Source organism: Hypanus sabinus, chromosome 6 (genome assembly GCF_030144855.1).
Source record: "Hypanus sabinus isolate sHypSab1 chromosome 6, sHypSab1.hap1, whole genome shotgun sequence".
Classification (NCBI taxonomy): Eukaryota; Metazoa; Chordata; class Chondrichthyes; order Myliobatiformes; family Dasyatidae; genus Hypanus; species Hypanus sabinus.
Genome location: NC_082711.1, coordinates 134431881 through 134447105, shown reverse-complemented (window position 1 = coordinate 134447105; position 15225 = coordinate 134431881). Strand labels below are relative to the sequence as shown.

General features: G+C 36.9%; 1 protein-coding gene across 1 annotated transcript in view; it reads right to left on the bottom strand.

The window, feature by feature from the left end:
- Nucleotides 1-14516, bottom strand: part of LOC132395196 (serine/arginine repetitive matrix protein 3-like) — a 314865-nt gene extending 300349 nt beyond the window's left edge. Inside the window, exon 1 of the mRNA XM_059971486.1 lies at nt 14272-14516. Coding sequence (XP_059827469.1) covers nt 14272-14516 — 245 coding nt within the window. The remainder of the gene's footprint in view (nt 1-14271) is intronic.
- Nucleotides 14517-15225: the final 709 nt, after the last annotated feature.

The following is a 15225-nucleotide window of genomic DNA, read 5'->3' as shown; positions in this document are numbered from 1 at the left end:
GTGCCAAGTTCATTTGATTTCCCAGCTTTTAGCTTGTGTATGTTGAGAGGACCGGAAGTGACGGCATTGATGAATATTTATTTTTGTGAGATATTATAAACAGCCCCCTTTTTTTTTCTTTCTCTTTTTTTTGTTTCTTTTTTTCTTCTGTATTAGTTATTAGATTAGTAGATTAGCTAGTTTTGCATTATATATATATATTATTTTTTATTTTTTTTCTTTTTTCTGTTTTTTTATATCATATATTATGAAATATTTAGATTTACCATGTTCATACATATATTTTATGGCTTATGTCTTGGTAAACTCATTTATATTGTAACTATTATGTAAGTTTTTTTTCATATGTAATGGACTTTGTATGTTGGTAATTTCTTTATCAATATATCATTTGTATTCTGTCCATATTACTAATAATAATAATAAAAAGATTTAGAAAGAAAGAATACTTGGCACAAGTTGCTGCAAATAGTACAAAAGAAGATGACTACAAGGATCAGAGGCTAGATGATTCCTCCCCCTGTTATATTATATCCTTATGTTACAACAACAATCACGTTTTGAACTCCTGTCTTTCACATTGTTGCCTGAAGAGTGGGTTAGGAAGTGATGCTAAAATAAGAGTATATTTTTGATGTAACTATTTTTTCCACCTGTCATTTTTTGAGTTGCTGTCCTAAGGGATGCTTTTTAAAATGGTGCATTTTTACAAGATTGAAAATCACCTTACTTCAAATATGACTGGACAAAACTGGTTATTTATTAATAGAAACTTATAATTAAGGCAATCATTTCTGAGCATCCACAATTTAATCTGGAAGCTGCAGCCTGCAATTTGACTGGTAAGTGGCAGCTGACAAGCTGCTATTTCATGGTGCATTATGTCATTCAACTCTATATGGAACGTGGAGCAAACACGTATATCAAAGTAGAGAGAAAAAAAACATTATTTTTCCTCAGGCAGAACTTAATGTCCATTATTTTATGAGGTCTTTATACCTGAGACTCTTGCCATTCAAAATCTAATCTCTCAATAATCAGGTGCCACAAATTATAAATTCAATTGAGAAATAATGTAGTCAAAGTATTGTTGACTTACGTCACTACAGAGGTAGTGTGAAGATACAGAAAGAGAATTGTATTTAAAGATATATCAAGGTGTCAAATCTCAATCACCAATCAAAGCAGCAAAGTTCCAATCAGATCTGGCTAGGTTTTTGAAAAACAAGGTGTTTACAGTTTTATGCGTTAGTTAAGTTTCATTGTTGAGCTAAAATATTCCTCTTACTTTTGACTTTATAAGGGCCTGGATTTTGCGCTCAGAGCTGAAGGCCACTTACCATTCCCCTCACTAACACTACCCAAGTATTCTTGTTGGATTTGTCAGCAGATTTCCACTAATTCAATGACTGCTTCGCTGAGATGCCCTCTATCAAGGACTTCTTTACTTAACAATGCGCAGAGTAGGCATTTCCAACCTTTCAAGCCATACTGCCCGAGTAACCATAACACCAGTTAACCTACCCGGTATGTCTATGGACTGTGGGAAAATACTGGAACACCCGGGAAAAATTCACGCATTCCACAGGCAGGAAGTACAGACTCTTTACAGAATGACATTGGAATTGATTTCCGAACTCCAGAATGTCCTGAGCTGTAATAGCATTACAATAACCCACTGGCACCCATATGAAACACGAGTCTAGACCACTTTCTAAATCTCTGGCTACTGATCTTAAAAGTCAATCAACGATATTAGATAGAAAAACAGGAGGAGGATCTGGTTTGATGATTTCCCTCTCTGTAGTAAATCAGACAAGCATTCTTCTTTGCAACCATTGTGATTTATTCAACCATTTTCCCAGAAGACATATATTAGCAAAAGTATTATTATTATAAATTGAAAAAGGAGATATTCTATTCTTAAAAAGGCAGAATTTAACACGAGAATGAGAGAAACCTATTCTAATTCACATCCATTAATCAGGGACATTCTAGAGGCTGGATTCTGCACAGTGGAATTGGTCTGGAACTGGAACATTTACTGAGACACAGTGAAAACTTGTCTTGCATATTGTTCATGCAGATCAAATTATTACACGGTGGATTGAAGTGAACAATAGCAGAATGTAAAATAAAGTGTAACAGCGACAGGGAAAGTGCAGTGCAGGTGCACTTATAAAATAAGGGGCAAGGTCATAACATGTGGTGGCATGGGACCCAAGGTTTCTGTACCTCCTGCCCAGTGGTAGTGGTGAAAGGAGAACATGACGTGGTTGGTGGGGGAACTTGATGGTGGATGCTGCTTTCTTGTGGCAGTGCTCCTTATAAATGTACTCAATGGCGGAGAGAGTGATAGTCTTGGCTGTATCCAACACTTTCTGTAGGTTGTGTGGTCAAGAGTCCATTCTGTTTTCTAGCAAACATATAACTTATATTGGGTTTCATTAAAATAATTAAAATAGAAACAGGATCATTGCTCTTATAAGGAAGGAAAATTTTGAAAATCAAAATAAATTTATTATTAAAATTTAAAGTTCAAATTTGTTACCAAAGTACGTATGATACCATATACTGTACTACCTTGTCGTTCATTTTCTTGTCAGCATTTATAGGAAAAAAATAGAATAGAGTTTATGAAAAACTATACATAAACAACATTTGACAAACAGCCAATATGCAAAAGAAGACAAATTTCAAAATAATGAAAAAATATGAGAACTTGAGTTGAAAGAGTCCTTGAAAGGGAATTGTAGAATCAGTTCAGAGTTGTGGTGAATGAAGTTATCCATGATGGTTCTGGAGCATGATGTTTCTATTGTAATAAATGTTCTTGAACCTGGTGGCATGGGACCTAAGGTTTCCATACCTCCTGCCCAATGGTAGTGGTGAAAAGAGAACACAACCTGGATGGTGGGGGTCCTTGATGATGGATGCTGCTTTCTTCTGGCAGCACTCCTTATAGATACGCTGAATCATGGGGAGGGCTTTTCCGGTGATATACTGGACTGTATCCATCACTTTCTGTTGTGTTTTCCATCCCTGTGCAGTGGTGCTTCCATACCAGGCTGTGACACAAACAGTTAGGATACTCTCTATTGCGCATCGATAGAGGCTTGCCAAAGTTATTGGTGACATGCTAAATCTACATAAACTTCTAAGAAAGTAGAGATACTGCCATGTCTTCTTTGTGATGCTACATATATATTCTGCTCCAGGACAGATGCTCTGATATATTAATGGCAAGAAATTTAAAGGTACTGACCTCATGTCTCACAGAAGCTCTGTGAGTTGTCATCATCTGAACTTTGCAAGCTTGGGGGGTGGTCACATGATGTGAGTCTCCAATGCGGACTGAATTTGTAAGACTTATTATAGAAGTAATCCCTATCTTGTAGCAAGAGACTCAGTTATTATTTTTTCTGTGTTTATTCATTAGAATTTCATAAAGCACAGTCTAATGAACTGGAACAATATGCCCAGCAAATTGCACAGTGGCAAGGCATGTGCTAACATTTTTAAATATGCTTATCAAACATTGGCTATAGAAATATGGGCACTGGCTACAAAAGCAAAGACATTATGCTGACTATTATAGACCCGAGCTCTGTCAATGTATTAGTTGTTGTAAGTTATGCTGGTTTATTTGGTTGGATAAAAATTTCAGAGACAATGTAGGAGGGACGCAATAGCAGACTTCACTTATGCGGAGAGACAATAGGAACTTTTAATGCTCATAAAATAGTAAAATATAATTTGTGGATTCAAAGTTATGAAGACTTAATCTCAAAATAAAAAGGTATAAACTTTTCACTACCTGAAGGGTCAGTAAATAGGGGACACAAATTTAAGGCAATTGGTAAAAAGAGTCAAAGATGAGGTGAGGTGGTTGCTATGACCTGAAAGTATGATGATAAAACTCAGTCTGAGCATTCAAAATGAAGTAAAATAATGAGAAAAAGGTAGGGAGACATCTGGATAGTTCTTCAAACTTGATGATATTGTTTGGTACTCCATGTTTCTACAGCAGGATTGAACAACAGCTCAGCAGCTGGAATAATGAGCAGCAGATTGAAGCCCAGTCTCTGATGCTCCAACATCTGTTCCTACCCATCAGAAGATACAGGTAGGCCTAGAATAAGATACATACTAGTTGACTGTATATAGGTGACCTATTAACATGAGAAATTTACCATTAATTGTGATTGCTTTATTTCTAACACACATGACCATACTCCCCAAAAACAACAGTGTAGCACATAGCTACAAATAAGCCAGGTCATGATCATGTGTGCTGAATTTCACCTGGCCAACAACCTGTTGCATGCTGATTTGACATTTTAGGAACAATTGAAAGCAGTGTATCACTTAACCCTTTGAGCTTGGTCCAACGTTCACTGATATCATTGCATGATGCATGCGTGAATCCCTTTACCATCCTAGCTTCATATCTCTGAACATTCCCACCTAACAAACGTCTCCTATTATCATCCTTGAAAGCTCCAGTTATCTTGGTGTCCACATCTGTACAATGGAGAGAATTTCAGATTTTTACTGCCTTGAAAATATGCCTTAGCTTTTGTTTATCTTGCTTTGGGTTTACTATATTCTCCCCTCCATCTTCTCCCAATCACCCAAAGCATTTTTAAAAAATAGATTCCTCATATCTACCCTGTTAAATGCTGTTAATGCTTTAAAAATCAATACAATCCTCATCTTATGAGGTTGAGGGAATATAGCCAAGGTTTATATGACATGACGTATCTTCATAATTATCCCTCTAAGTCTGGACACCATTCAGATACCAGAATAATTACAGTCCCAAGAAAATGAAATGGATCAAGAAAATTAATCTCAAGGTAGAAGATGACTAAACTAGATTGTCAACACATCAAACCCCAAGACTTCTCTGGGTATTGATAAGATCACATTGTTATCAGATCAGCCTTGATTTTATTAAGTCACACAGATGTATAGCCAACTTCTGATCCTAGTTCTTATGTTCACAAATCTTCCTCCTTAAAAATAAATCCAGGAAGTGTAGGTTTTCATAAGCATACCACAGCTGGAGTCATCTTAGATCTGGTAGCAATGCATTTAGAGCTTTTGCTGCTATGAGCATAAATGTGATACAACCATCCTCATCTAACAAAGTCATAAGATTTCTTCTGCAGCCAGATTTATTTCAGAGAATTTTTATTTTAAGCAGGATGATCTAATTTGTAGTGGTATATCAATACAATATAACAAAGCTAATAGTAATTCAGTAAAATATGAATTGCTGCCCGTGCTGAGTCAGGGCATAGCTAACAATCCTTCCGTCATGATGCTATAAACATGTACAAATAATGCAGAGAACTATTCGGCCAAATAAAAGTTACCATTTACAGCTTCCTCATTTATCAATTCAAAAATTGAAAGGATATCTTTTTAAAATGCCTGTTATACAAATTACTTCAAATAAACTCTAGTGTAAAACATTATAGGTATACATTTATATCTTTTCTCAGACATTACATGAATCTATTTAAGTCAAAGCTAATCATATTTCTATCCTAAAGTTTCTCTTCACTTACTATCAATATTGAACAGATGAACAGAAATAGAAACCTTAAAATAAACTGGGATACTGTACCATGTAGTCCAGCCATGGTGAACATAAAGTGAAGGAACATATGCCTTGCAAGCCCCTTATCCTTCTGAGCCATCCAACAGTTTACCTTCAATTCTACATCAATGAGAATTATGCAGTTATTTGGCTTACTAATGGTATATTGTTGAGCAAAGATTTCATTTGCAGCAACCAGATTAGCTCATGGAATTACATTCAGAAGTTGATCTGGTGAGCAGTTGCTTGGAGTAATCTCAGACATACTTTTATAGAGACAAAATGTAAAACAACACTTAATTTTTATGGATACTTTTGTCTCAACAAATAACTTCTCAACCATTACATTGGGCACATTGTTTTGTTAGTAACAGCCTTTGAAACTGCTTAGCCAATGTTACCCAAGTCTCTCAATGCAATAAACTTGGTTCTTCATTCAAACCAAAATTAATGTTTTATAAAACTATTTACAAATATATTTATAAATTAATTTACTTCACACACGTGATCTAATACTACATTTTATAGAGATTAGTAAGGTTGTCCATAGGGAAGAATTAAAATGAACTTCATAACTTGCTCAGTATAGACAAACACATTTGCAGCCAATAAATCATGTTAAATAAATATGAGTTTGCCAATTTGTAATGAAAATTACTACACATGGCAAACAAGCAAATAAAATTGGAATGTTTACCAGCTCATTTACAAATAGGTGTATAGAATTAGTTATAGTTGGGCTAAGAGTCCAAATTTATTTTAACATGTTATCTATAATATAGGAATCCCTCGGTGACAGAGCAGCTGAAGCAATTGGTTTAGTTGACTCAACATGCTTCAGAGTCATAGAGATGAATGCTATCAACTTTGCTATTTTGGCATTTGTCCAGAAACATTACAGCCCCAAAAAATAACAGGAAGTTGAGAGAGAATGCAGGGTTTCAACCAAAATCATCAACAGTCCCTTTCTCTTCTCAAATGCTGCTTCTCCCAGACTTCCCCAGCAGATTATTTGTTAGTCAGGTAAGAGCAGTGCCTGGTTTTTAGTATATGAACAATGGAATATTTATTGCCTTTCTATTGAAAAATGAATTAAAAGTTGGACACAAAATTAACTACTTCAGATTTAAATGCCCAACCTTGCTCTCAAGTTCTCCTGAGAGCTATATATCAGCAAAAGAGAATCCTAGAAACTTTACTGCTCAGGTGTACAAATCAAAGGATCTCAAATTTGTATATGTTACTTAACAATCTGAATTAATTTTAATAGTTTTCTTGAAATTGGCAGAACAAATGCATATTAATTATGCAAATCAAATAGTTTTGAAAATCCAGGACTAATAATAGAAACCGCACAAGACAGATAACATCAATGTGAGCAATTATGTGAGTTATTGAACCATCTCAAACAAGACATGTTTTCTAAATGACAAGGATACAGCTTTTTCAAAAGCAGCAGATTAATTTTATCCATTCTCCAAGGTCAACCTACTTCAACAAATCTATTTGTAATGACATGTTTTTATGGAGACAAAGAAAAAGAGTATTTAATCCAATCAGCCTTGTGTAGAAAGTCAGGATTGTGTACTATTTAAAGGAAATTTGTTTAATAAGAACATTTATATTTGATTGAATAAAACAGGATAGATTGAAACCCTTTAAATAACACATTAATTTTAAAAGCACAACTAATAATAGTGGCAGATCTGATCCATTACTGGTTTCACAGATGGAAATACCTGAGGCAAGACAATTAACCAAAGCTGAATTTGTGATTTCCTCCTTTAATTTAAAGCAATCACTCTACAAACACCAATCATCTCCTGATATCCTGAGCAAGTACACTCCCTCACAATGTGTTCCAATTACCGCAGAAAATCCTTAACATCACTCTGACTTTTTCAGGAAATAACTATCTCTCTGTATGGATAGCATAACTGTGTAGCTCATTTATCAACTAAACAATGCTGAAAAGTGATGATCAAAATCATATTTCTTGCTGTTAGTTTGCTTATGTTCCTTTCTAGTGAAGACTGGTACTTCTTTTTGGTTATTATCGCTGAACATAATAAAATTAATTATTTAAAACAAATATGTAAAATGGAGACAGTATTCTGAAGAACAATGTCAATCCTGATGATCACAAAAGGAGATTTTTAAACCCTTCTATTGCCATCTCCAAGCCTTTTTACATTAAACAGGTTAATGGCTTATTACAGAACACTCACTGGGCATAATTACCAACAATCAGGATGAATGTATCTAATCTCACTTATCAGTGATGTGGCAGTATGGTTCTCATTCAGAGAATTATGGTGCCCCAGCAAATAATACACAATAAATGTAAATATTTTTAAAATGTGTTAAGTTTAATGGGTGGAAGTTTAAATTAAATTGTTGACAGTGATCACACTTATCATTTAAGGAAGGTTTCATGCTCAGAAACAACAGGACCATCCAATTGGCCCCACTCCCTGGCTCCCACCATATCCCCAAACTCTTCTTTATTTCAAACATGCATTCAAACACGTTCTATTTAATCTCCTTCCACCACTCTTCAAAGAGGTCACAACTGATTGCGTGAAACATTTCAAGACTTTTTAAATGAGCTTAAATCTGGTGATCTGACTATTGTCACTCTTTCAGCTATTCAAAGGGGAAAATGAAGTTTAATGTAAGAGGAAATGTTCCCAAGGAGAGGGTGTGTGTATGTGTGTGTGTGTGTGTGTGTGTGCGCGCGTGCGTGTGTGTGTGTGTGTGTGTGTGTGTGTGTGTGTGTGTGTGTGTGTGTGTGTGTGCGCGTGCGTGTGTGTGTGTGTGTGTGTGTGTGTGAGAGAGAGAGAGAGGTTGGACTGCTGGTAGGGAGGTTATTTTTCAGTATAGGCTTTAGAAACTTCGACATAGTAGTGCATTACACAAAGACTAAATACTAATATCTACAATCTAAATAAGAATATCTATAGATATTACATTAGTTTGATCTTCCCTGAAAGTATAAATTAATTTCTCTTCCAATATAAAACCAGTCATTTGTAGCAGCACTCTCCTGTTGCAAATGATTTTGCTGCTGAACTAAAATCTCAAACAAACTTTAACACAAAAATCAGAAGTGGGCACATTAGTTTTCACCAAATAAAGCACACAATGGAATCAAAATATGGTTCATCTCCTGTAGCCAATTTTCAAAAATTTAGCAGGATAGCCAAATCAAATTACGAACTTAAGAGCTGACAAGTATTGCTGGTGAAATTAAGTCAAGGGTCTTACCTGAAGGAATTTAAGTGATCCTTTTGTTATCAAGTCATCTGCATCAAATAAAATCAATTAATTGCAATTTTAATGCAAGGTAAATTCATTAGTGCCTGAAAGATCTTCTTTTTATAAATATCCTCATTACTGTGCCAACCAAAATGAACTGTACCTCATAAACTGCAGAAATGCATTTGGTAGTCTGTCTTCTAACATTTTGAGGGGCAATACAGTGTAGGTGAAATTTTAAAAAATACTTTGTATGTCATGACATCAATTGAGAATCACAGTAACTTAGTGATTAGCATGACACTATTACAGTACAGGTACCTGTAAACTGGGTTGTATTCCACTGCTATCTGTAAGGAGTTTCTACATGCTCCCTGTGACCTTCTGGGTTTCCTCCAGATGCTTGAGTTTCCTCCCACATTTGAAAGACATATGAGTTAGTATTTTAATTGGTCACTTGGGGTTTTTTGTGTGAAGCAGATTGGTTAGGCCAGAAGGGCCTGTTACCATGCAAAATCTCTCAATAAAACAAATATATGTATTGATAAAGGATCAGAATTTGCCATGATGCATCACAATGCTTTCATTTATCCCTGGCTGGTCCTATAGACTAGCACTTGGGTGAAATGTTTCCACTAAAGAGTAAAAATTCTCAAGTAAAATTTAAAACTTGGCTGAAGCATAGCTTACAATATTGACAAAATAATATACAGACTGTATGACAGAACAAATATTCATAATAATCTCACTCTGAATTACTACCTATATATTTAATCTCCGTAATATAACTGATGGGATTAAATTGTAGATCATGGTAATTAATGGATTACATGAACAGAAATTGATAACTCTATTACTTTCATAGTTCTCAATTATAATCTTCAGTTGTATTTCCAAACTCAAAGTTATGAACTTAAAATACACTCCAAATTAAAATATGCTCTGCCACTAGGTTATTTGGTAGCAATTTTACTGTGAAGTTCTGGAGTAGGAAAATTTCAGGATCTTAGACATCCATTTGCTTCTGTTGTATGTCCTCTACAGATATACGCAGATGTAATGAGGTGCAAAGTCCATTCCATATGTGTATATAGAGTAACTAATAGTCATAAACAGCAGTCCATTAGCCATAAAAATAATTAGAAGTGAATTTGTTCATTCATTATGCACTGTGTCATATGATATAGGTAATCATTGTCTTTCCATGACCATGATTGTTCTTGGCAAAAATTTTCTACAGAAGCGGTTTACCATTGCCTTCTTCAAAGCAGCGTCTTTCCAAGATGGGTAGCCCCAGCCATTATCAATACTCTTCAGAGATTGTCTGCCTGGCGTCGGTGGTCGCACAACCAAGACTGGTGATATACACCAGCTGCTCATACGACCATCTGCCACCTGCTCTCATAGCTTCACATGACTAAGTAGGTGCTACACCTTGCCCAAGGGTTACCTGCAGGCTAACGGAGGGAGACATATCTCCACCTCGCCACCCACTGAAATAAATTTCTTGTTCAAAACATGATGGGGGCAGAGTGACACTAATTATCATTGTCAATAAGAAAAATAACTAAAATAACTGGGCCCAGAACAAATGCCATCTTAATACTCAAGTATTTGTATTATTTGACTTGTGCACAAGGAGAACAGCATGGGCACCTGTCACCCACGCTACACTATTCTGCAGTTTGAGCATAAAAATATTGCTTTTATACAGAATTGGCTCATCAGTTGTGGATATTGATCATTGTAGATTGTATATGTTTGAATTGCTTACTCGTAAGATCAATAGCCATTCACTATAGAGATGTTAAAATACATCAAATCTTCAAGCAGACAGCCGATGATATTTTTAGTCAGTAGAGGACTATAGAGCTTTAGTTACTGGGCATGCTCCTCATCCCTCCGTAATTCTTATATCATGTATATCCAGCACCACCACGCCCCCACACTCTCCATTGTGTAAAGGATTGCAATGACTCAGGAAGACCTGCCTGGTAAAGTCTCACTACAGAGGCCTCATTTGTTTGGCCGCAATCAACCCAGACTATCTCATGTGTAGTAAACAGAGATATCTCCAGCGGACTCACTTCAAAAATCTCGCTCAGGCTATCTTTGCCTTACCGCAACTTCCAATATCTGAAACAAATCTGCACATTTTAATTGAATCAACTAGATATGATTTGGAAGAAAGCTTTCAGGGTAATTAGCTTCAACGGCTGAAACATTGAATATAAGAGCAGGGATGTAATGGAACAGCTTCAAAAGACCTTGATTAGAAACACTGAGTGGAGTACTGTCCAGTTCTGGTGGCCACACTATAGGAAAGATGTGATTGCACTGGAGAGGGAAAGAGGAGATTCAACAGGTCGTTACTTGTATGGAGCATTTCAGTTGTGACAAGACATTTTTGTTCTCCTTAGAGCAGAGGAGGCTGAATGGGATCCTGAGGGAGCCAATCAAATTTTGAGAGATATTATAGGAAATTTCCTCCTGTAGCAGAGGTACCTAAAACTAGAGGCTTTGGATAAGGGGTAAAAGGTTTGAAAGATATCTGAGGAAGAACCTTTACATACCAAGGGTGGCTGGAGTGTGGATCACACTGCCAGAGGGGTTATGGAAGTAGGTATGCTCTCAACATTTAAGAAATATCTAAATGAGCACTTGAGTCACCAAGCTATGTTAGACTACTAGGCTACAAAGCAATTGCTGACAAGTGATAATACACTTAATGGTCAACATGGATATCGTGATCTAAAAGGCCTGTTTCACTGCAATGTACATTTACAATCTATAATGTCAACTTTTAAAAAAGTCCTTATTAAATTTAATATCATTGAATTTCACATTGCTAAACCTGGGGATCACTTAACTGAATAGGCTATATCTTTTATATAGGATTGTCTTGTTACAAGTAAATTTAAAACAATAATTAAAATGAAGAGGCATAAAGGATGTATTATATACATACATACATACACACAGTACTGGCACTTCACATAACCCCAGAACGTCTGTACAGCAAAGATGCATATATAGGATGCTCTTTATCGAACACAGTTCAACATTTAACACCATCATTCCCTCAAACTGATCAGTAAACTCCAAGACCTGAGCCTCAGTACCTCTTTGTGCAAATGGATCCTGGGTTTCCTCACTTGTAAATACCAGTCAATTCTTATTGGCAAAAACATCTCCTCCACAATCTCAATCAGCACAGGAGCACAGTTGGAATGTGTACTTAGCCTCCTGCTCAACTTGCTTTACACCTGTGACTGTGGGGCTGAGGACAGCTCCAACGCCATATACAAGTTTGCCGATGACACCACTGTTGTGGGCTGTATCAAAGGGGGTGATGAATCAGCATACATGGGGGAGATTGAAAACTTGGCCGAGTGGTGTAATAACAACAACCTCTACTCAGTGTCAGCAAGACCAAGGAACTGAAGAGGGAAACCAGACCTCATCGGAGGATCAGAGGCGGAGAGGTCAGTAACTTTAAATTCCTGGGTGTCACTATCTCAGAGGACCTGTCCTGGAACCATCATATAAATATAATCGCGAAGAAAGCATGATAGTACCTACACTTCCACAGGAGTTTGCGGAGATTCGGCACGTCATCAAAAACCTTGGCAAACTTCAATAGATATGTGGGGAAAGTGTGCTGACTGGCTGCGTTACAGCCTGGTATGGGTACACCAATTTTGATTCTGATAACATATACAGAGTTCTGCTTTGGACTGAAATATCTACTTACCCTACATTCATTAAGACAGCAGTGAACAGGAAATTACTTATTGCGGAGAACATTAAAGAGGGGTGCGATTTTATTTTCTAAATTCAGATTATTAAATTAATTTAAGTGAAAAAAATATTTCAGGAATAACGAATTGAGGTGTTCAACCTGTGTTCAAATTATTCCAGCCCACGATTCACAACCATTCACAATCGGTTTATAAGCGCCTCACTCAGAAGTCAGGACTCCAAAGAAGGAAAAATGGAAGAGGAATTGGAAAGGACATAAACGTATGGTTCAGAAGTCCAATCTAAAGGAAATTAATGTATCGGAGTCTACTGTCTAATTATGTAATAAATTACAAAGTTGCCAGAGCACCGAGTTTAATTAGTTTGGCTCTTTAATTGCTGCCGTTTTAATTGGCAATCTGTGGCACCCACTATGCAACTATCACATGCTGCTGGAAAGCAGCAGGGGATTACAGGCGGCACAGTGTAGGCTCATTACGTCACACTTCTCTTCACTTTGTCTAGGACCACGTAATTTGTTAAAGAGAAGGAATCAGAAGCTCAATTAATCAGGCTGGACCTTTGTGTTTGCACTACTACCAGACAACGGATGCCGAAGAATACCTGCCCGTTAAACTAATGTTTGAATGTTGCAATCATAAACAGTTCAATTCTGCTGCGACACAGAGAGCACAGGTTATGAAAGCCTAAGCTGAACTGTTTCGCCAACAAAGACGGTAGGAGAAGAATAGCATTTTAAACTTCAAAAACTATGTTAAAATTACAGTAAACTTCTATTCAAATAACCCGAGAAACCTCTTAACTGAGCAGTTAAAGAACAAGCAGACAATACACAAACCAAATCCTTTCTTGTTATCACAAGCACCCTTCCTCAACGCTAGAGCGTATCACAATCTGTACAATAATTGGATAGATATGTTAAGCCTACCCACCTGGCTTCACCTATCACCTTCTAGCTATCTTGTGTTTGTGTGTGTGTTGTTAAGGATTATTGTGGCGGTTTTAGAGGAAAATACAGTCCATTAAATACCATTTTTACCAGAGTGCATGTTTTGTTTTTTTTTCTATTTACAAATCCCACCTCACTAGAGTGTACCTATGGCGCGGTTGTTTTGTAAGTAGCAACTCCGAATGGGCATTTTAAGACGTTCAAACGAACAATGCTATATTAAACAAAAAAGAACACAACTGTAGCAGGTAAGTGCGTGAACATGCTGTTCTTTGAATGGGAATCACTTAATGTACAATTACAGATTTATTGCTGGTTACTGATTCAATCGGTAAGATTGGGTTTATTCCACCAGCTATTTTAAGTTACAGCCAATGCTGGAAATATTGTTCTCAACGGAACAGGTAGCAACAGTAGGAAGAAATATTGAGTAAATATTTCAGTCTGAGCATTTACAGAACATTCAATTTTTGCCTTAGATTTACAGCAACTGCAGTTTTTTCCCTTCCTTTTATTTCAGCTCTCAAGCTGCTTGTCAATAATGTTGCAAACTTCCTACTTTCGAATCAGTGTTGCTCAGGAAAATGTCAAGGTACATCTTCCTTTGAAATTATTTCAATGCATTTCTCATAATAACCAATGAGATTAAATTACTTGGGAACTTTTTCTCAGCATTAATACAATGAGTTCTTACCCTTGTTCTTCCATCATCTCCTGAAGCTCCATGCATTTGAGTTCGACCCTTCTTTTCCGTTCGTGGTCCAGTATTTCTCGGTTGGCCTTTTTCACCACTAGTGGCTCCGTTTGCTTGGGGTCCTCTTCGGCACTATATTCCGGGCCACTCTCCTTCCTTTGCGGGGCCGCAGAGACGACTTGCTGGCCGCAGCCATTTGTACAGCTCTCCCGAGGAGAGGGCAACCCTTCGCCGTTGTTGTGCATTATGTTTTTCGAATTACCGATTCAGTTCTACCGGGAAAAAAAAAAGAAAGAAAACACACAAAACTTCAGTCTGAATGAAATTGACAACGTACAAGCGCATCATCCAAAGTGGCAGGTTAATGGAAGAACGACTGTATTACATTGAAGCCTTATGGATAGAATATTTTATGAGCTTGGAGCCGAGCCTTCCCAACGGGATATGCAATATCGAATATTTTGAATTCAGCTACATCTTTGCTATATTACAAAGTGCGATGCTATTCATTGTTAAAATTTTGTGAACACATCTAGCGGACGTGGTCTTACAGCATTAATCTCAGGGTTGGATTAAAGATCTCCTGCTCCATGGGGCACATAGTTTCGGTAATTCATCGACTACCACACATTGCCAGTGTCTCTGCTATATTCAGTAACACCCTTATTCCAGAAAAAGTAATACCAGCCAAATCCCAAAGTCGACTAGCTAAATACCTGCGTAGGCCAAATGCAAATGTTTTCTAACATTCTTACAGCCACGTACACCAGTTATAACAGAGCAGCTAATTTGCGCATTTTAACATTTACAACCCCAACTTTAACCAGCCCGGTGCTGTAAACGATCCAGGCAAATGTCCACTAATCGCATTACTAATCGAGCAAGTGCAGCCAGCGTGCTGCTGTCCACAATGGTGAGGGCACGATCTTACCTATTGTGTTATCTACAAAGCCG